General features: G+C 39.0%; 1 protein-coding gene across 1 annotated transcript in view; it reads right to left on the bottom strand.

The window, feature by feature from the left end:
* NELL2 (neural EGFL like 2) overlaps positions 1-24,126 on the bottom strand; it is a 218,221-nt gene that overhangs the window by 28,957 nt on the left and 165,138 nt on the right. The window contains exons 14-15 of the mRNA XM_067564164.1: positions 22,619-22,741; positions 21,527-21,622 (exon numbers count right to left, since the gene is read on the bottom strand). Of these exons, the coding sequence (XP_067420265.1) occupies positions 21,527-21,622; positions 22,619-22,741 (219 nt within the window). The remainder of the gene's footprint in view (positions 1-21,526; positions 21,623-22,618; positions 22,742-24,126) is intronic.

The raw sequence follows: 24,126 nt of genomic DNA, 5'->3' as shown, positions 1-24,126 counted from the left end.
GGAAATTCAATCGTGTTGTTATTTCATGTGTGGCAGTGGCAGCGCTCCAAAATTAGATAGAAACATTATGAAAGGGATTTTTCCAGTTACTGCTTCACTATGCAGCCCTGTTAACATTTCTTTGTTGTCAAAAATTGATCAATCACAGACTCACAGACAACTGAGACTATGACAGTTTCTCATTATGCAGCCAATACCATCAAGGGATATGACACTTGTAACAATTGAAGATGATAATTCAGAACACCTAATTAGGCATGATGAATTGGATGCATGCTTGAATAGTTAAAAAAAATCAGGTAATATATTTTTTCCACGAGGATCTGTGAAATTGGTTATGTCAGTGTTCATTAAAGAGTTAGACTAATTGATATGAGATTCTATTTTTAGATGTTGTCTAAGATATGGTTTTGCTTTCAGTTGGTGTACGTTCTGTAATGCAGCAACTAATCTTTAAAAATAATTGAATGCTTCTGTTTTACTGTTAACCTTTCCTCAAAAAAGTAAAATACTTTCCTGAGAGAAAAAACATTTTCACGTTCAAAGTATATGGAAATAGCCATTTTTTGGCTACAAACGTAACTTTGGGACTTATATTGCTTAATTTGCACATGTCAGTAAGAGGACAAATTTACTGCAGTACTTTCTAAAAATGCTGTCAATTAGTGGATATTGGGAGCTGAAGCCTAAAGAACTTGCATAGGTACATTATATCCAAACAGAAAAGAATTCCTTTTGCAAGGTGTTATTATACAGGGGCATTTTAGCAACCAGTCAGGTCTCCAAGCTACTGCCAATTATTGGGATGGCTTATCAACTATTCTGCTCACTGCTTCTAGCCATTTGTAAGCCTTTGTAGGAACTTAGCATAACTAGGCTAACCAGGAGAGAGGGGGTTGGACAGTGAACGTGTTAAGCGAGCCTGGCTCTGTGTGTTCTCTCTCTCTGAATATACTGGCACAGATGTCTCTGAAAAACAGGAAGTCTGGATATATTTTAGAATTGTCAGTATCGGGAACAGCTTAAGACTGCTTACTTAACATTTGTTTTTAGTGACATGTCTTTGTAACACCTGCTTCTGTCCCATGATTGATTTGTTTGGTCAGTGATGTCATAGTCTTTTGATTGACATGTCTCTGTGACTTTTGGGGTATAAATGAGAAGTAGCAAGTCTGAGTCAGGCGGATTGCTTGGTGGACACATTTGGAAGGTTCTGCAGGCACAGAGGGAAGCAATGGCCATCCAGAAATCTGAGATTGATTCACCCGAAGATTGCCTCAGACTTGTGGTGAAAACTACCAAGTTTCGGGGTACTCTAATACCTATTGGATGTGTATGTGCTTAAGACTAATAAGTGGAGACTTTGGCAAAGGCATTCCAATGGGAATTGCTGGAGGACAATAAAGTAAAGCTTTAAAGTTAAAAGCACTTGGTTTTGATTTGTTTATGCCAGCCATATAGCAGGAAGAGGTACTGCATTTCCTTTTGTTTATTTCCTGATACCAACTCGCAGAGACTAAAAGATACTGGGTCGAGGTACTCTGGGTAACACTGTCTGAGTCTCATTTCGAAAGCGTTATCCCTTCTCTTCAATCCACCAGTACAGTCCTTATTGAAAAGAATGTGAATTCCATGTGCGGATCATGTATGTGTCCCTGAGTTTTTATACAATATGCTTGATCCCAAACATTTCAGGTGAATTTCTGGCTATAGCAGACAGTGGCACATGATAGAAATCTTGCTTCCAACAGTAGGGCCAAATGCCACTGAAGCCTTTCAGTCTTTCCGTCAACTCCAACTTTAGTTCAGGCTCTAGGAATGCAAGGCAGATGCTTTTGCAATGCTTAGGTATTTGTTCATATTCCTCCACAAAAGAAAACATGGAGAGGCAAATGCCAAGGTGTCAAGGGGTGTGGCTGAATATTAATGTGTGTATGTTTCAATAGGGCCCAGTTGTGGAACAATACCAAAGCTAGCCTGGCAAGCACTTATTCACTTACATAGTCCCATTGACATTATTAATGAATATTGAGATGTCCACTTGAGTGACACAGATGTAAACCTATGGTCAAAATCTCTAGAGGGAAGGAGCTCTCTGCCACCATCTATAAGTAAACCAGAGGAAGAGACAGAATGAGCCAGACCTTATTTGCATGTTTGTTACCTACCATCTCAGTTCAAATATTTTGGTTAAAATACATTTGTGTTTTGGGTGCAGGGATAATGAAATGTTGTTATCCCTACTGTGTGACAAAAGGGCAGCAGGACTGTACTTAATATGCCCTGAGTGAAGAGACGCCTAACGAAAGCCTGTCTTGCACTGCTAGGTAGTGGAACTTGGACAGACAGAAGGGGCGGGGAGTGAAGCCCCTACTTTTGGCTAGGAATGAATCTCTTCTGGGACGGTCTCCGTTCAAGGATCATATATGATATGGAACTCCCTTCCAATGTGCAACAACTGAGCTGTGTGAAATCTAGTAAGGGCCCCCCTTCCCAGCACTACTAGAGGTGGGTTAGGTGTTGGTACCTGTGGACTGGACCTGCTACAGTGAAGGCGTTGCAGCAAAAGGCAGTGGTAAAGTGTCTCTTCATGGAAACCAGGCAGCACTTCCACCCTTGACGTTTGACCCTCTCTGAGTGCACTAACAGACCCTAGAACTTCACTAACCACTGACGACAGTGAGTGGGATGCAGCAGAGAGGAAAGGGAGAAAATGGTGTGTTAAAGGGATATTTATTCATTGGATGTTCACACAAGCGGGGGGAGGGGGAACTGAGGAAAAGGACTACGGGCAAAGATAGTGTGGGGGGGTGGGGGGTGTTTTATTATTTGTATAATATATTGTTGATATATGATATATATGTTGTTGTGTTTTCCCCTTCACAAATCTTTTCTTGTTTTATACATAGACTCACGGCTTGTGAGAGGGGAAGTATTGTCTGTTAAGGGCATGCAAGGAAGAGGTTTAATTTTTTCTGTGTTGGTGATTGGTTGAAACAACAACGAACCTGGTGGGTGTGCAGCCTTTCATTTAACATAGCTCTAAGAAACAGCTAAGCTTATTTATGGAACAATAGCAGCCTCCATCCCAATCACCAAAACATGAGACTACTCAGGAATTTTATATGGGAAAGGGGTTTGGCTGAGTATTTTTTGCTAGCGGTGTGTGTGTGTGTGTGAGAGAGAAACAAGACAAACGCATAGAAACAGACACAGAGATAGTTTCAACAGAGACACAGAGACAGAGCAGATAGCCAGACACAATCCGAATAAGCACTGAGAGCCTTGCCCTGAGAAAAGCCTAGAAAGAGTGCTTTTGAGCTGAGGACTTGCTGAAAGGACCTTGAAGCTGCAAACAAAGAAACTAATTCCCGTTATTTGATTCCTCTTGTGTTCAGAGAAGCAAGAGTTTGCATATTCTTTGTAAATACACGGGATTGCATCAGAGACACCTGACTCCATCATCCATTTCTTCTCCTAACAGAAAGAACCCGGAAGGCCCCAAACTTTGGCTAAACTCTCAGGTCAAAAGGGGTTCCACCAACTTTCTGGGTGGGTGCTCAAGCCTGTACTGTTTGGTAATTTTATGTGGAGCCTCTGGATGTTTGAACCCAGTTTTTTGTTTTTGTTTTTGTTTTTTTTTTTTACTGACAACACCAACAGGCAGAACTTATTTGATTAAACATTGAGAATTTTTAAACATGTTTACATAACTCAGTAAATCAACATGTCCCAAGCAGTCAACATATCCTGGACCCTCAGCATGCATTGCTATTCTTTAGTGTGAAATCAACTAGATGTGGCACAAAACTGATGAACTGCAGAAAAGGAGTAAACATAACTATACATTTTTTTCTTGGGTTAGTCCTAAAAATATCTAAGTTTGCAAATTAATTTTGGCAGGTTTTTAGTGGTAAATAATAAATATCAATTTTGACTGAAGTCTTAGGAATATACTTGGTACACATAGATACTCACACAATGACAGAAAGAGGGCAAGAAAAAAGATGTAAGGATAGGAGGTATTACAGACCTTATTTCCACTAATCGCAGAATGTCTCATAATTCATAAAAGAAAGAGCTTAGAATGAGTTATGAAGGTCATTCCTTATTTCCTTCATATATGGCAAAATATTCTATTATAATACTGTCCAGCTGCAGTGTGCATGTTCTACTATGCCATACTCCATTTTAAGAACCTAATAATTCAAATGTTTGGTTTTATTTCTTTTAATAAACAAAGCATGTGATTTTCCAGAACAAGTTAATAAATAAGTATTTGAACACTCCAAAAAATGCTCCAAAGGCATATTTAATAAAATATTAGAACTTTCTTTCTCCTGAAACATTTTTGTCTAAAGTTACTTTTCCTTTTTCTCCACTAGAGAGTATGGACTGGCTCAAGCCAAACAAAACACTTCCCCTCCCCCATACCTTCCCCCCACCCCACAAGTAAGCCAAATTTTATCCAGGTTTCCTAGCATTTTCAGCCTCGGGGTAGAAAAAGAATCTTTGGTATTTCACAAATATTCTGAGGAAAGCAGAGAAAAAAAATATAGAACTCAGTCAGAGTGTGAAATGGAGAGAAACGAGACAGAAAAAAGACCTCAATAAAAGCAGACCATGCTACAGGAAAAAAGAGAAGATGAGGTGAGTAAGGTTCATGCCTAAATGAATCATGGCTCATCCACATATGCTGTTTATAAGAGTATAATTCTCAGTTTCATTATCCTTTTTGTACAGGGAAATGGAATGCCCCCATTTCAGCCTGTGCTATAGACCCCCTTCCCCTGTTTGTTTTTCTTCAACCCCAGTCCCCATTTTGAAAAATATGGAAACCTACATAGTACTTTTGGGACGGGCTGATTTTGCCTCCCCTGATTTTGAAATGTTACTCATGGCCTGGTTGGCAATGATCTTTGTGGTCTGGGTCTCCACATTATATCATTTAGGCCAAGAGTTTAGCAGCATTCAAGAAATTATTAGACATTTCTACAGATAATGAGATTATCCACAGGTACATTACACAGAAATATATATATATATGTGATGCTTATGCTTCAGGGCCTAAGCCAAACAATAAGCAGTGGGATCTAGGGAGAAACCTCCCCTCTGGATAGGTTATTCCATAAATGTCCACTATCAGAGACAAGATATTGAAGTAGATGGAACACTGCTCTGATCTGTGTGGCAATTTCTAAGTTAGTGTGATCTAATTTTCTCTCTTTTGCATTTGGGTTGCAAAATAGATTCCTGCAGAACTCTGTGGAACAGAAGAATGGCCATACTGGGCTAGATCAATGTTCCATCTAGATCAATATCCCGTCTTCTGACAGTGGCCAATGCCAGATGCTTCAGAGGGAATGAATAGAACAGGTAATCATCAAGTGATCCATCCCATTGCCCATTCCCAGCTTCTGGCAAACAGCAATCCCTGCCCATCTGACTAATAGCCATTGATGGACTATCCTCCATGAACTTATCTAGTTTTTTTTTTTTTTTAACCCTATTATAGTCTTGGCCTTCACAACATCCTCTGGCAAGGAGTTCCACAGGTTGACTGTGCATTGTGTGAAGAAATACTTTCCTTTTGTTTGTTTTAAACATGCTGCCTATTAATTTCATTTGGTGACCCCTACTTTTTGTATTATGGGGAGTAAATAACACTTTTTTATTTACTTTCTCCACACCAGTCATGATTTTATAGACCTCTATCATATTGAGCTGAAAAGTCCTAGTCCTATTAATCTTTCCTCATATGGAAGCTTTTTCATACCTCTAATCATTTTTGTTGCCCTTTTCTGTACCTTTTCCAATTTCCCAATATCTCTTTTTTGAAATGGGATGATCAGATCTGCATGCAGTATTCAAGATGTGGGCGTACCACAGATTTATAAAGGGGCAATATGATGTTTTCTGTCTTATTATCTATCCTTTTCCTAATGATTCCCAACATTCTGTTAGCTTTTTTAGCTGCTGCTGCACATTGAGTGGATGTTTTCAGAGAACTATCCACAATGACTCCAAGATCTCTTTCTTGAGTGGTAACAGCTAATTTAGACCCCATCATTTTATATGTATAGTTGGGATTATGTTTTCCAAAGTGCATTATTTTGCATTTATCAACACTGATAGAATTCCCCATGCCTTCAAAAGCTATTCAGTCTTGCAGCAAACAGTTTCCAACAGAGGAAAAAATGGTCATACATCACTAATAGCAGTGATGCTACACTTGATCTTAGCCCTTAAAAGGCCGATACTACAATAACAAGTGTCCTACTATATTTACCACTTATTGATCAGTGAAATATTAGATGGGCCAGGATTTAAAGAAAGGGTGCCTAAAGTTAGGTTCCAAACCCCTTATTTAGGCTCTGAAATAAATGACCTTATGAAAGCTAAGGTGTACTTTTAACTTTTGAAAATCAGGTTACTGTGGTCCCAATCCTGCAAAGATTTATGAGAATGATTAGCTTTCAACTAATGTTGACGTCAAAGGGGCTATTCATATGCTTAAGTAAAACATCTGTGCACGTCTTTGCAAGATCCTTGGTTCTTATTTAGGAATCGAAACTTTGCCAAGACTTGCAAAAATGGATGCCAGAGGTTTATACTGCCACTCTGTGAAGACAAAGGTTTATAACCAACAGAGAGGCTGGAGGCTCAGAGAAATTATTTGGAAAAGACCAGTACTAGAAAATTAATAATTTAAGGAATTTCTCATTAAATGCCTAATGAAATGCATATTTAGATTATGTCACTCCATCTAATATTCAAATGCATGAACCAGTGGGTTACTGTATCCCCACAACTGAAATCAAGAAATATTCCTTATGGAGACTGTATGTCTGCACACTCAGGAAAAGCACACTGTATTTGTCTATATTTGGTCCATATTTTGAATTTTATCTTTGCAACTCTAAGGAATGGAATCTTAAATTAAGCTTCACTTTTGTAGAAGGCGAAGGTAAAAACCCTCCCCTCCCCCTGTCATCAGAGAAAGTTTTCTTCCTGGCATTAGTAAATAGATCTCCCAATCCCTTGATAATAAAAAATTGGGGAATTAAAGGAAATTAATAAAGAAAATAATAATGCTTAAAATTTATACAGCACTTTCCATTTTCCAAGCACTGGGCAAACATTAACTAATCAATCCTCACAACTTCTTGTGTAGCAGGCATGCATTAATATCTCTCACTATACAGAAGAGGAAATATTCACAGAGAGATTGTGTCATTTGCCCAAGGTCTATAGTAGACCTAGGAATAGAACTAAGGAGTTTGTAATGTTTAGTCCCATTCTCAGTCCACTACACCATTTTGCCTCAGAGAGAGAGAATAAGAAGGAAAGAAGGAAAACCTATGAAACTGACCAAACACCCCCCCCCACACACACATGTACACATATCCAATACATTACAAAACTGGAAGGAGATCTATGATAATGGAGAAACTTACACAAGAAACTCAAGCAAAATTTGAAATAGTTTCAGGAATTACTTAAGTACTAACAACAAGAAAGATTTTTTTCTGCTTCAACAGTGGTCAATATTGCTGATGGATAAAGATGAATACAAACAACATTTATTTTTGAAGTGTTACAGACATTGCTGCAGCACAATACAAAGTCTTTAAATACAAACTGTAGCTTGTTTCCCTCTGCTTTCACAATGAGGGAAACAAAGAGGCAGCTGTAATCAAGTTCATTGAGGCCACTTTAGAAAGTTTCATTTGCTTCAGAAAAATCTTGTGAGCAAATACAATTAAAAAGAGCATTTCAGGCAAAATAAAACTTTCAAAGCTTCTAAAGCTACCAGTTGTTTCTTTTCTTATTGAGAGAAAACACAGATGGTGACTGTGATTAGTCCAGCCTCCCGCAGGACATTGCAGCCAACCAGAAACTAGTTAAATCATAGAAGTACAGCTTTTCCATTTGCTTATTTTAGAGCTAATTTGCTGATTAGCATGGAAGATGTCAGACTTTTTCTGCAGTTTTATTCATTAGCTATTTTAGAACTGGTTAATCAGTACTTTTAAAAACTTCTATAAAAAGATACATTTTCTAGAAATATGACTGGCTGATAGAGATTCCATTTAGAATAATACGATTTAAAATAACAGCACATCTGTTTTCAATGGTCCAGTAGATGGAGTACGGGAATGGAAGTCAGGAGGATATATACATCCTGATTGACTTTCTGCCACTGACTTCCCATGTGACTTTTGGTGTTCACTTAATTTCTCTGTGCCTCAGTTTTTAACATATGCAAAATGGGGATAACAATGCTTACAAACCTTTGTAAAATGATGTGAGCTCTATTGCTGAAAAATGCCAGGTAGTAATATTGGGTTTTGTAGGCAACACACAACTTACTCACATTTCTCTTGAAAACCAAGTTTTAGAGCATCCTGAAGTCTGATGAATCAATTTCACTTATCTAAAATAATGATTAATTTATGGGACAAAACAGTATTTTGCAGAAATTATATAGCTACATTTTGGAATTTAATTTAATATCTTAAGACGCACACAGAGAAGTCACCGCGATACAGACATTGAAACTTTATTATGAAACCTACTGCTAGATCGTTTCAAGCACAAGAAAGAGGTGCTACCGTATTTGAAATGGGAAATATAAGTTTTATTATTGTGCATTTGGATGATTGTCTTGTTATTGGGTGGTGGTGAAGCACATCCATACACTATTGATGGGAACTGAAATGCAAGCTGTTGTGCAATTAAAACTGCCACCAAAGCAGAGAGGGAATCATAGTACAAGGCTATACAATTAACTGTTCTCGGCTAGAACAGGGTTGGTAGGGTTTATAAATTTGAGGCCAAAGAAATCATAGCTTTGTGCTTTCTGAAAACCGCAGATATCTGATGGGCTCATAGGCAATTCTGTACTATTCTTTTGCAAACTTCAAGTTTTTTCATCCTCAGTTAATCTTTTTTAAACCAGACCTAACCTGGATAATTAGAGGTCATACTGATCAGTACCAATTTAGTTTTTGTATTTCTGTTTACATAGTGGAGTTCACAACAGCAGGTTTGAAATGTTTTATTCTGTGAAGAAGAATTTATAGCTAAGTTTTTCCTGTACAATATCATTGCATTCTACTAGCAATTTCTTTTGAAGAGTTCTTTGAGTTGTGGTTGAAGTAATACCAGCATATCTTTAGACCAGTGTTTCTTAACCTGGGGTTTTAGAGGGGTCGCAAGTGCAGAGCTGGTATTGGGGGTGTCAAGAAAGGCAATTGCCTGGAGCCACAGGGGCGCCATGAAACTAAGTTACATGCCTCAGCCCCGTGGGGGTGGGACTCAGGCTTCAGGGGTACAGTAGTTTGGAAAGGTTAAGAACCACTGCTTTAGACTATAACATAGGTCTATAGACTACATGCTGCACATGAGAACATTTGTTTACACCTGCATGTTGAATTTCATCAGCCATGCATGCGTATGTTACAAACCTTGTATGTAAGACTTCTACACTGTCTGTAGAATGCATACATCTATATTTCTGTGGGCTTTGCTATGACTTGGAATTTTGTTAAAATCTAGCACTCATTGCAAGAAAATCTCATTCTCCAGAGGTTAAAGGAAATTTCTGCAACAATTTCTGTGACTGACAATCTTTTTTTCAATTTCCTGTTAGTAAATATGAAAGTACCTATAAATCTAATGGACAACTGGCTCTATTTTTGCTGGCAGACAGCTGAAATTTGTTGCAATGTGCATTACACTGACAATTCAGTCAACTTATTAACTGTCTGCTAAATTTCATCTGCAATGGGGGAAATGCAGGATTATTGTTCCTTAAATGACAAATCTCTCCAAACTTTACATTACTGTTAGACTACCAGCATCAAGTGTCACAAGTCCTTGAGCCAGTCTAAATCCTGCAAACCCTTTTCAAGGTTAAAGTTTGCCCAGTTGTCAAACACTCAGTGGGGGAAAGATTGAGGGGAGAGTCACTGGACATAATGCACAATGAATCTCTCACTCTTTTCTCCCTGGAGAGGATTTTCTGAATTTGCTGGGAGTGAGGGATGAGCATGGCCTGGACACTAGAGGCAGGGTATATTTGTAATAGAATGGATAACTCCAGCTGTTGTAAAGAAAAAAAATTCAGCACGCAGATCATATGTGATTGAGACCGACAGTGGAGAGTTCAACAGAAATCATCAACATCTAAAGTTTGGGCCCCAGAAAGAACAATGAACAGAGCAAACTATACAGATGGTGGATGCAGCACAAGACGACGACGACTCAAGAATTCTAGACTGACTATGCAGTTGATACACCTAATGGTCAGCCAGATGACAAAGCTATTAAGCATTTGGGTCATGTAATTACAAAACCCAGTACAATTCAGAGACACTTAGGCTGATCTGAACAGAACTTCAAAGAGTTTGATGGTGTAGATATTGTAAATGATAAGAATGTAGAACTAAAAGGGAAGGCGTAATGTCATGCTAAACGGCATTATACGGTTCAGCCATTAAGTGGCTCTATGTGTAACATACTGTACCTTATTTAAGATAACCTCAGCCACACCAGGCAGAGCATTAAAGGATCTCATGATAAAAACATATGGTGTAAACCTTGTTAAGAAGGTCAGTCTCTATCTGGTACAGAAACATGACAACATTATTTCCATGAATCAACAGGGCTGTCTTAGCCATATTGCTAGGGTGGATGGGACAGCTCAGAATTCTGGCCACCCTGTCTCCCTGCCTGGTTTCCTGCCAGCCCATCTGGCCTGCATCAAGCAGCTGCTCAGGGAGCAAGATGCAAAACGTTTTTCTGTTCTCCAAAAATGAACTCTATTTATTTATTTATTTATTTACTTACTTACAATTTTTCCTCCTATGAAAAATTTGAATTTTTGACTTTGTCCATATTTCTGCACCTATTCCCAGCCCTTCCTGTTTAGTTGCATGAAAGCATCATTCACTCACATGCAGGTTAGGAGTCAAGTACATCCAGAAGAGAGTTAGCTCTTTTAAGCTCCACCCATTCTCTAGCCCTCCCAACCTGTTAACTTTCATTTGTCTTGGGAAAGGAAGGAAGCCTCTCCCTGATTTCTACTAGTTTTTTCTCCTCTCTATCGGAGTAGAGGGGAGTACTCAGCTCTCAGTTAATGGAAGTTGTGCCTGAATAGAGACTGCAGGATTTGTTCCCAAACAGCTCGGTGTTCTTTAGGATGTAGTCTGCTAAGTACTCTGCAGGGTGACTCTTTAGATAGGAAAATTCAGGATGTTTTTGGTGGAGACACTTAAGTGGCTTAGAAAAATGCATTGCACTGGGTATCCTTAAATCACAAAGCATCCGTTTGTAATTGACCCTAGTTTGACTTTTATTAAACCCTGGTATATTTCTTACTTGATGAAGGGTGCAGACATTAATGGTAACCTGTTTTGTCTTTATATGTGCAGAACTGGGCATCCATTCTTCTTGAATACTAAAAAGGAAGGTGATTTATGACTGTAAAGCTCTGAACATGTTGCACTGAATGTTACAGCTCCTTCACTCAGACTCTAGCTTAATAGAATTCCTGCTCACCCAAGTCATGATCTACAGAAACATTTTAAAATGTTAAGCTTTATGCACCAACATGCTTCCTGGGTCCCGGTTTTTCTTACTGCTGGTTAAAAATATCAATATGATTCTGACAGATCCATAAAAGCTGAGTGGTCATTAAACCACATTAAGCCATAAAATCATTTTTTAGGATGACAGATCTTATTGCAATTTATTTCTTAATAAAAACAATTTGGAGAAACAGAAGGATCATATCTAAAGATTATGGGCCAGATCCTTAACTTGTATAAATGGGCATAGCATTACTGACTTCAGTGGAGTTGCATCAGTTTATACCAACTGGGATCTGGGCCCAGTTTTTCAGAGACTGAGGGGTGAAGCTTACTTTTTCCAGATTTGACAAGAAGTAAAACAGAAGAGGCAATAGATATTTGACTGATTTTAACAAAAAGAAAAAAAAAATACAAGATGAATGGATGTTTCTGACTCATTAGAAAAGATTGGCAGACAGCAAGTTTTTGTTTTATTTTCTTTGTTTTTAATTTTTGCTACAGATTCTTAAACAGATTGGAGAGGTTTAACATTAAAAAAGTAAAGACTTTGATTGCTTCAGACATGAATCTTTAACTGACAAGCAGGAGCCAGAACTTTAAAAAAAAAACCAATAAAAAACCACACTGTGACGCTGGCTGGATTAGGGGGGCCATTTGTGATATTATTTAACATGAATATATCAAAATCATAATAATAATTCATATGAGATATGCCGTGTCAGGTACCGTTAGAAAGGCTATAATGTGCTAAGTAAGATGATAATGTTTATGTTCATTTGTTATATGCGTATTGGGAGTTATGGATATGTTTGAATATATCTGTATTTCAACTTGTGCTGTGTTTCTGGGCGACACCCCAGACAGGATGGCTGCAGCACTAGCCTGCTTAATGGCCCATGAAGGAAACTCACAGGTACAACGGGCCCAGGAGGAGAAGCCAGGGATATACCTGATGAGTCACCAGGACTTACTCATGTGACCCTGGACTCCATCTTATTCCTGTAAATTTCCACAAGCAGCACGGCAAAGGCCAAAGGACATAAAAAGCAGCTGCAGCACATCCATTTTGTCTTCGGTCTTCACCTACCTCTGGATCAACTCCTCTACAAACTGAAGTTGTGAAACAAAGGACTGAGACCCATCCAGGTACTGGATGTACACCAGAGGGACTATACAAGCCTGCAAACTCCACCATTCTACTAGAAACCTGATATATATGGACTTTCAAATCAATTGTATGTGTCTGATTGCTTTAATCATTTAAAATTTCTCTTATAGTTTGTTTCTTTTCTTTTATAATAAACCTTTAGTTTTAGTTACTAAAGGATTGGCTGGCAGCATGGTATTTTGGGTAAGATCCAAACTTACATTGATCTGGTACTGTAGCTGATCCTTCGGGGTCAGAAGAACCTTTTTGGTAAAGAACATAGAGTTTTAAATAACTTATCTCTTTCCTGGACCTAGTGGCTGATTGGGAGCCAGAGACTGAAATGCAGTAAATGGGGCTGTGTATATTTTTGTTTTAGCTTCTTGATAATCAATGTGGGGAATCAGAAGCTTTGCTTGTGGCTGGTTGGGAAGTCTGACTTCAGTGTCACCCACCAGTGTTGGGAGAATCTGCTCTCCTTTTGCAGCCTGCCCTGACCTTGGCATTTTCAGGTGGTTACACACACAACCCTGCATAACCTACTTGAAGGATCTGAAGGTTTCCATGCAGTTTTCTGAAGTCAGTGGAATTACTATGGTGTAATATTAGTGAAAGAAACAGGGAATTCATGCCCCTTTTTATGAATTCTAATTTAACCATAACATTATGGTATGTATGGAAACTTACCACGCCAAGCTTCTGTCAAAATTGTATCAAATATTGGAACCGATCCCCAGCTGATACAAAATGAGATAGCTCAGGATCTGGGTCACTGTTGTTAGGCTCCTCTTGCCCTATCACAGCACAGTAGATGCATTCAACAGCTTTTACCTCCATCAGCACGAAATCTGGATGATGTCACCAGGGAAAATGAATTTGCTGATTTCAATCTATTCCTGAAAAAATCTTTGTCCACATTGTCACCGCTCACCTGTATTCCCCCTCTATGGTCCACTACGGTGCCCACTCTCATGCTTCCAGCTCTCCAGCCATCACCTTTGTTGGGCAGACATGAGTCCCTACCCATCCTTATTGGGGCATTTCCAGGTTTCCTACACTGTGAATTCCCCAGCAAGTCAGACTTGCCTCACCAGGCCTACTTTGCTCTTCTCCTCAAACACTAACAACAGTATAATTGCCCACAGTGAAGTTACCACACAGCTCTTTCTATTCAAGCACAGTTCAGCTTCAAAAGGCTGGGTTTTTGCATAACCCGAGGAGCTACATTTGCATACACCTCCTCCTACAGATTTCAAAGTTCACACTGTTTCAAACAGTCCTTTGAAGCTCTCAGGGTTTACATTAGCCAGGCCTCCTCCGTATAGAAGTTGCTTACAATCCCTCAATAGTACATAAGCATTTACATTCATAATACGATGAACTGCTAAGATACTTAATTCAATAAGGTTTGTCCAGGATATTGCAGGAAACTGCCATATCTGTCACACACATCCCATAAACCATCTCAACATTTTGAATGACTTGAAAACTCTGCACCTATGAAGAGATACAGACTCAGTATAATGACAGAGCTTGTAGGGAAACTTCTTGTACAGTGACTTCTGCTAAAATCTACTAATGTCATCAAAAACATTTATATAATTTTTTTTTAAATTGTGCAATCATTCTTGAATTATAAGAGAGCAAAAGATAAATTATATGTGAGTAATTTCAAAGACTCTTTCAGACACCAAACAACTGTTTTAAAAATTGTGTAAGGGACATAACACTATTCATTTCAAAGCAGAATTACCCATTATCTTCAATGGAAGACTTAAACTTGATGGCCCGGTACTGCCCCATGAGTATATATGTAACTGCACACTATCTGCTTTCCCAACTGTGCTTTCATTTAAAAGAACTTTTTAAATGGTTTTTCATACAGGATGTTTATGGAATAGAAGGAATAGGCCAGTTACACTGACTTGAGAGACCATGATAGCTCCAAGGAAGTTATTCTGATCTACTGAACCAGTAATCTACATACAAAGCGACCAGCTTTAAGAAAGCTACATACAACTGTAGAGTAGTCAGCAATCCATGTCACTCCATATATCAGGCCAGGATTTAGGCATATGTGTGGTGATACTATGCCCCATATACTGTATTCCTCAGTTATAAATTTGGAAGCAAGTGTTCTGTGTATCCCAGCAGTTTCAGCAAATAATCCTATTTGTGATTTACACCAAAGTCCTGTCTCTTCTCTGTTGTAAGGCACTGGACTTGAACGGGTTAATGGACAATACTGGGCCCAGATAGCCTTGCGCCTCCAGGTCTCCAGCACATTCCCCAAATGGAGAGAAAGCTTAAAAGGGAGCCACTTAGCTCAGAAGGGAGGGAAGAGGCTGGAAAGGAAGAGGGCATACCCTGAGGGCTACTGAACAAGGGTACTGAAGAAGCCACTGTTTCTCTCATAGGGGATGGGCTCCCCTACCAATCGCCTTTGTTGCAAGGGCATAAATCTCATTTTCACCCCTCTGCTCTAGTAAGGAGAAGGTAAGAACAGTGAAAACCCTGAGGTGAGGATAAGCTATGTACAAACTGGACTGAAGGCACTTCCTATTTTGAGGAAGCCACCTGGCCGTCAGAGGACTCTATTAGAGAGAGAGTCACTATAGCAATTTATGCAGTAACTAGTAAATTGATTACTTAGGAATTCTTTAAAAAATTATTGTAAAATAAAGGACATTAAACCACAAACACTGGTTGGTTCCATTTTTATTTTTTGTACTTGTGCAATGTTTCCATTGACTGCAGTCAGTCCTGGGCATGGACCGGGGATAGAAAATGTACTCCGAAATATTTAAAGCAAGGTTAAGAGTTTAAAAAACCTTAAATAAAAAAAATAAAATAAAAAAACTTCAGATTGACATTTTCTTTTGACATTTAAACTTGACCTATAACATTGTTTTCTGTTTCTTTGTTTTAGTTTCATCAGAGGGAGCAGTTAGCAGCAGAGGCCAAGATTTTCAAAAGTGACTAGTGATTTTGGGTGTTCAGCTTGAGACACCTAAAAAGGGACTGATGTTTAGTATGTATTGAGCATACCCCAGCCTTTGAAAATCAGGCCTTTTAAGGTATCTCAAGTCAGGCAACCCAAATTATTAGTCATTTTTCAAAATCTTGACCAGAATATCTGACTGAATCTACAGATTTACCCAGGACTGTTTTTTTGCCTCTCAGAAATGAAATTGGGCCTTTCATGATATTAAAGTATTACCCCACACTCCTCAGACCAAGAACTGTGTATGGGTGACTTCCCTCAGCGGGCACTAAGACCCATGCATTCTTTCCCTTCCTCCCCAGCCTTGTGGCCTTGGGGAAAGAAGCTACAGGGAGCAGTCAAACAGAGACTGAAGCTAGCAGAGCAGCAGTTGTTCAAGCAGGGTCTAAGGAACACAGATGGTGTAATCAGATGATTGCTTTCCTCAGTTTTCACTTTCAATGTTCCATCCCCTGTGCTGATTGGCTGTTCACTCCAACCCCACCCTCCCTTTGTCCTTCTGTTTAGCTACTCCCTTCCCAACAACCCCCCCCCCCCCCAAAGAATTTAAAAAACAAAACCAAAAATTATGGCACGAACATACTGTTTGCAAACCATCATTCTGTTCATGCTGATTGTACACTACGCTCCTTCCCCTTCCAACCCCCTCCCCCCCCGGCAATCTGTCTTGTCTACTTGGATTGTAAACTCTTTGGGGCAAGGACTGTCTACTAGTCGGTTTGTACCGTGTCTAGTACAATGGGGCTGTGGTCTCAAATGGTGCCTAAGCACTACCATTATACAAATAAACAACAACAACAAGAATAATCTCAATTCCACCCTTAAGAAATCAAACTGGCTACATGGGTTGTTGGGTTTCACAAAGAATGCAGGCCCATTATTCTGTGGTTGACTTTTATTTGAATCTTCTTGTGTGAAAAGGTAGAGTCATAATTGGTTTAGCTAGTGAAATATATTTCATTTTGAGAAATTTCCAAAGAAAACTGTTTTTCTAAAATGTCATGAATTCTAAATGCAACATTTGAAACGTTTATTGCCTGTTTCTAATACAATTTGGTACCTAGAACCTTTAATGTTTCTGTCACCAGCCATTTCAGTTCTTTCAGAATGAGTTCAGTGGTCTACAGGCTTCAAGTACCATTTGTGTCATAGTTTCTTAGATTTAGGACCTACTTAGTCAGGAGCTGGCTATGGTTCCTTTAGCTGAACACCAGGAATCGAGATTAAATCAAAGCAGTTCTCTTGTGATGCTAAAAGACTCCACCACGTTTAGCAATATCAGCAAATTTAACAGAGGTTGCAGTAGCTTTCACGACAAATTATATTCTGAGTATTGGCACAACTATTCTCCTAAAAGCTAGGAGTACTGGAATTAAAGGATTTTCACAAGATCCCTTAGAAATGGTAATAATCTGAATCTTTCTATTATCATGGTCAATGCACCTGAACAAATTAATTTGAAGTTGCTTTAAAGAGCAACAGACACACATGCTATAGAAAGTGGCACACAACTCTAGAGAGATCTTATCTATAGCAATTACCTAGGAAAATCACTGACATGAGTTGAATTTTAATCTTTCAAACAATAGATATTAAAAGGAACTTACAAAAATTTGTTATAGACTAAATATATATTTTTTCCATTTTCTAGGCCACCAAGTAGTCACAAAAGGTATTTTATTTGTGCGTGAGGTTTCCACACACTATGAACACTTTACTTAGATAAAAATCCCACATGGGAAGAAGTTAAACAAAGTGAATTTCCCTGAACTCTGCCTGTACTATATGATATTACTGAACGTTCTTCTGGATGTGGTTTTAGACTCTTTTTAGGTTACTTTACCATAAATTCAGTTTGATTTACCTGTGCTGTTACACACAGCATACAGTGTAACGAATTTGGAGTCACACGTTAAATTGCATCTCAACAATTTAACGTACATGATAATTTTGCATGTTAATTTATTTTTAGTAGATTGTCATGAACTGATTTATTGAAAATTAATAACTGCGTAAATAATAGACATCACAGGGCTCATTCTCTTGTCTGATGCAGGTGCAGTTACAAAATTATACCTAATCTTCCCCCAAAATGCTATATGTTCCCATCCTGTTGATTAAAAAGCTGCCCCAAAATCCTAAGCACACAGACCAAACACTCCTACTTGATTTGATGCCACAGCAACACAAAAATGGTCCAGGGAAACCCTCACAAAGCACAAAATAGGGGTGTGGCCTCAGAGAAATCAGGGAACAGAGAAAACGGAGTAATAATATTGAATGTATGCATTATTGATATGTTGGAAGGAGTTCTCAGGGACGCCTGTGAGCCCACTGATAAAATTCTGCCAAGAAATTAAAGAGAGAGATGTGGCAATTTCCCTACCTCTGATGGAGAAGCACCCCACTCCCTGGAAATTAGTAAATAATCTTTTCCAGATATGTATTATCTCTGGGGCTCTCAAATATTTCTGATGAGCAAATATTGTGGGTTTGGAATGAACAAGTCTGTAACCATGGCAGGTATTTTCAAAATATTTCCTGGGCACAGATATCCCCAGACTCCCCTGAAATGTCTTAATCCCCACGTATTACACCTGCTGAACAATGTGCTGTACTATCAATTTTCAAGAGCAAAGGACAAAGCTGGTTTGCTAAATGGTGCTGTCTCCTCTTTTGGCAATGAGATATGGCTTTGCTTTAAATGGAAAAACCAATCAACACGTTTTTCTTTCCCTCACCCTTCTCCAGTCAGCACTTGAAGTTATCACAAGGCCAGTAAGGGACTGTCTGTGGGAGCTTCTTGCTAAAACGTTTGGCAGCACTTCACTGACCTACCCCTTGGTGTGGGAGGATAAGAAATATTTCAGAGAATTCCTATGCCTCTACAAATAGTTGGGTTACATGGACTTTATTGCCTCTCCAGAAAAGCATACTCCCACACATGCAAAAAATGTGAGCAGCTGTGATCAGGTGTGGTGTTTGAGGTGCAACCCACTTGATACAGGAGAGAGGTAACTGCTAGAGGTTTCTCTACCCTTTACCACTAAACCATTGGTCCAAAATAGCCTGAATTTATTGACCTCTGAAGCATGATATAAACTCATCTATTTATCCAGGCTATTAAGGAGGGAGGACACAATATGGGCTAGTGATTGTGGATGCTGGGTTATTATATAGGCTTTGATTTAATCTCTGGTAAACTCTTTTCTGGTTAAGGGATCAGGAGCAATTTTTATGTGATTGTCTGTTTAATTTATGGCAAAGACTCCTACAACATAGGGTAGGCACTTCTTAAATATATGTATTATAAAGTGAAATAAATATAAAAAATAAGAAGTGTGCAATTTAAAACTGCCCTTGGCAGCTTTAAATCAATCCTTATTCCTCCTCATATGAGAACACAGCCAAACAGCTGTGGCTAGGGAGGTGTCATTGCACCGTGGGGGTTAAAGAGAGGACACGCAAAATGAATGAGTGACAACCTTCCAATATGAATGATTTGTGATATGGATGTCCTGATCATTTCATACCAACAAGACATGACTATTGTACGCTGTATTCTATATTCAAAAGGAGTGTGTGGTGGGGAGCTCAGATTTTCACTAGGGAGCTCAGTTCATGACAATTCTACATCTGAATCAGCGGCTCTTGTCTGTTACGGACAGGACTGCTCTTCCTTTTGGTGCTTTGAAGGTGTTTTGGATGGAATATACCAATACACTGTGTTTCAAAGTGACATATAAATTAATTAGGATCCTGTTCCAGAGCTAGAAAGGAGGTGCAAAGCATAGCTGGACTATCTGACAATGTACAGAGCAGCATTTGTTGTCAACATTAATATTCAAACCAGGTGACCAAATCTCATTGTACCTTTTTAACTGACCTCTACTGTTACAGGTGATTCATTCTACTAGCATTAAAGCCTGTGATCCATTTGTGGAAGTCTGCTGGGCAATGGAAGAGTCTCCCTGCAAAGTCAAATCTTTCAGTGGTCAGGGGCTGCCATAGAGTCTCCTACAACACTCCCTCCAAGATGGTCCATGGCTTAGAGGGGTGGTCCATGTGCAGATCATCACAGCTATATCTGACCCTAAGTTACACATCATAATTATCTTACTAAACTCAAGTTCAACATTTGGTAACGCATACCTAGGAAATTTAGAGTGGGACTTTCAAATGCATTCAGCACTGACTTAAATCTGCTCTCAAAACTCCCAATGGCTTCAGGGGAGTGATTAGGACTCAGGGGTTCTCAACCTGCAGCCCACAGGCTGCTTGCGGTCCAATCAGCACACAGCTACAGCCCATGTGACATCCTCAGGGCCATACAGGTAGTATTGAATACAGTCCAGAATGGTAAAAATGTTGAGAACCACTGGATAAGACCAATGGTAAGTGCTTGTGAAACTCCCACCTTTAGTGTTTCATTAATTATATATGTTCAGTATGTTGTGCTGATAACACCGAAAAGCTATAGAGCACGCCCTATAAGAGGAAAAATACCACACAACCTTATAAACCATCTTTATAGCTATAGCATTATTTTAGCAAACAGACTGTTACAAATGAAAACACCGTGAAACCAAAACCATAACACAGCTACATTAAAGAGACCTTTATATTCTGCCCCACATCATTTCCAACACTGCAACGCAAATGAAACAGTCAAGAATGGTTGAAAAAATACCACTTTGACATTGCTAGAGAGAAATATCAACTACCAGGCTGCAGCTATTTCCTACAGCGCCCCGCCTATGTACAGCAGCAACATCCTTTCTAGCTACAGTGACTGAATGACAACAGACAAATTTTTCACCTCAGATGGACCAGAACATTTTCTGTATCAAATTCAGATCAGCCAGTATTTTTACTAAACTGGATATGTTTGCAATTAGAACGGAGGCAGTGCTTCTAAAACTATCTCCTCACCACCATGCTGAAGATTTATTGAAGACAATATAGAAAGGCAACTATAGTCAATCACAGGCGGCAGATTGTCCTTTTAGTAGACACAGTGAGGCTAATCAATCTAAAAGAGCTTTCCCCTCTACCCCGAGGCCATTTACTGTTAGAAGTCATTTAAAAATTCAATAGCAAATAAAAATGCTGAAATTATTTATTTTGATTTAGAAAAATTTTTACAGGTACTAAAGGTGCTCAGTATGAGCCATTACAGGTACTTTTGTTTGGTAAAGCACTCGGGTACTGTAACTTATATAGACCCAAATTTTAAAACAAGGATTTGGGGTACTGTCATCCCCAGAGATGTCAAGAATAAAAGAAAGGCAGGGAGGGAAAGTAAAACAATAGGAAGCATTGAAACTTGTCTTACAGTGAGTTGATCAAAAAGTCCTTAAATGAGGATGAATGGAAGATGGGTTACTGAACTACAGTCACTGGTTGACAGTAAGTGAGTGAACAATAATTTGTGTTTATTTCTACATGTCAGATGACATACGGCTGTGGGAGCTACCAAAAGCTATTTGATATTAAAAGTGAGTGAATAATTATGTTAATTATGGAGTGACAGAAAGTAGGCTAATCAGTCATGTCAGTGTAAAATATCAATATGCTGCTAGTTCGAATTGCTATAGTATATTCTTTTGGGAGGCAGATGAGAAAAGTGAGTCACTGAGTTTACCTACTGCATATCTGAGTACTTTCCAGCAGCAGCTCTCTCTTTCAGGAGGCACACTAGAAATTTTGTTTTTTCCTTGGAATACCGCAGACATTGGCATAAGGATCATTTTATAGTAAATTAAATGATCATCTTACCATTTTCACAGTTGGGTCCAGTGAAGCCCTGTGGACAGGCACATACATTGGAAGCAATGCAGGCACCTCCATTCCTACAACCATCTTTGCAAAATGCTGAAACAGCAAAAGTAGAATGTATCAGATTCTATTAGCTAAGGACTAGATTGTGCTCAGTAAGTGTGGAGGTGTTTATACCCCCGCACCCAGGCAGCAGCTAGACACAAATGCAACCTCGGCAGCTTTCTTTAATTCAGAGGCTGCTCCGTCTTAAGGATACAAGTCACTTCAAAAAAATTGCTCCATTCAAGGGCCACTTGCTCCAGAAACAAATATTGGAATTCTGCTGGGATCCTGGGGTTAACCATGGGTTATTAAATAGTTAGTCTGTGGTCAGCACCTTGGCTTTGCATCTATCTGAAATATGGTACCACCATCAGAATGGGACCCAGTGCCCTCTGCTCACAGTAACTTCTGTGAAATGCAGCACTAGACTGTCTAAAAGCAGCTTTGCAGCTCTGTAAAATTCAGCTTTTTTTGTAAAACTACCAATGTTTTATGTTTAATGTTTAATGTTCAATGTTTACCAGTGTGTGACAGTGGCTGTAAGCAACCAGGGGACCAGCTTCTCCTGGGAAGTCAAGGTGTCATGTTTAACATCTACTGCTGTCTTTTTTCACTTACAAAACGGCCTTACATACCCAACAATCTGCAGTTCAATCAGGTATAATAGCAAGTGACTGATGGTGAATAAATTGCATTTGATAATATGTTTTCCTAGCTGTAAAGTTGTTGGGTTACTGTGGTTATTCTGAATGGGCTAGTCTGTATGAAAACAAAATTATCTTAGGATAGATACTAAAAATATTTACTCCACCATTTCACAGCATGCAACTATAAATGCTAAATTCTAAAACTACTTTGAACTTTGTAAAAGACAAAGTACATGGATGTCTGACCATGCAGTTCTCTTTGTGGGATCAGAGCTAAACGCTAATGTTCTACAGCATCGTCTTCAAGGTACACAAACACATTTGTGTTAACTATGACCAGGTAAACATTATCAAGTCCGAAGACAATGCATTTTACATCCCAGGGTTTCTAATAACTTACCTTTACACACGGTACCATTTCCTGTATAACCTGGCTTGCAGACACAGTTGTGCCCACCAACAGTGTTGAAGCAGAGAGCATTTTCATCACAGTTGTGCTGGTGTGTGATGCATTCGTCATGCTCTGAGAAGCGAAACAAATGAATGTTACTGAATTGTGACACTACAGCATTACAAAGGCTTTAAATATCAGAGAATCAAAGAAGATTAGGATTGGAAGTAACCTCAGGAAGTTATCTAGACCAACCCCCTGCTCAAAGCAGGACCAACCCCAACTATATCATCCCACCAGGGCTTTGTCAAGCCTCACCTGAAGAACCACGAAGGATAGAGTTTCCACTACCTCCTTAGGTAACCCATTCCAGTGCTTCACCCCCTCCTAGTTAAAAAGTTTTTCCTAATATCCACATGGAAATATATAAATATAATAAACCATAAACTCAGTAGTTACTAAAAAGGATTTACTTATTGTGCAGAAGTGGGTGAAAGAGTGGGCAACACTCTGAAATTTGACATACTGCTTTCCTTCATTATTCACGAAGAACTCAGTTCTGATCTTCGCTCAGAAAAAATGAGTAACCTGAAAACAAAGGTGTCTCTCCTCTTTCACGGAAATGGATTTTTTATCTTATTCTATTCTTGGTTTTGGCAGATCAGAACACAGAGGCTAGGATGCTGCTTATGTTTCCATGTTGCTTCTAGCAAATTTGGTCACTGTTTAATACATTTTTATTTGTATACCACATGCCTTGCTCTGGCTGTCCAATCCAAAACAAGCTTCTGCTTCAGGCATGTTCTAATGGCGTCATCATGGAACTGGAAGCCAGGAACTCCTAAGATTTTAATCTGACTCAAGAAACTTTCTTCCATGGCTTTGATCATGCCACAAAGCCTGGATTTCCAATTTGTCAAACAGAGTTAATAGTTATCTACTTCACAGAGTTGTTATGACAATTAATCCCGTTAGTGTTTGCAAAGCACTAAATAAGTGCTAGCTATTATAACTAGCAATTTCTATACTAGATATAAAATTATGGGTGTATAGGACTTTTTTTTACTGGCTCAGACCTCTGATCCATCAAGTCTGTAATTCTGCCTCTTGTAAGGACAAATATATTTTGCTTCAAATGAAGGTTAAAGCCTCTGTGATGCAACTAGTCAATTGTACAATATCTGGCTACCTATATCTACATATAGTTACAATTGTATGGGCAGAGGAGAACTTGTCTTTGGTTTGTAAGCTCCCACCATTACAGGGCCCTCCTCCTAAGCAGGGCCTCTGGGTACTACTGGAATACAAATAAGAACCCTGGATGAGAATATAAAATGAGGTCCAATCCTGCAGAGTTGAGTCTCCCATTGAGTGCAATGAGTAAGGACTATAGGCATGAGCCCTGAAGCATGAGATTTAATTACCCTGATCTCAGCATGAATAATTAAAAATGTTATTGTTCATAAAATGATCTGGACTTTTTAAAAATCCAGATACAGTATCTGACTCTGACCTCC

The sequence above is a fragment of the Emydura macquarii genome, unplaced genomic scaffold (assembly GCF_026122565.2).
Source record: "Emydura macquarii macquarii isolate MOO-44397 ecotype Brisbane River unplaced genomic scaffold, CSIRO-AGI_Emac_v2 contig_2636, whole genome shotgun sequence".
Classification (NCBI taxonomy): domain Eukaryota; kingdom Metazoa; phylum Chordata; order Testudines; family Chelidae; genus Emydura; species Emydura macquarii.
Note: the sequence above shows the minus strand (reverse complement) of the source record. Positions and strands in the feature narration are given on the sequence as shown.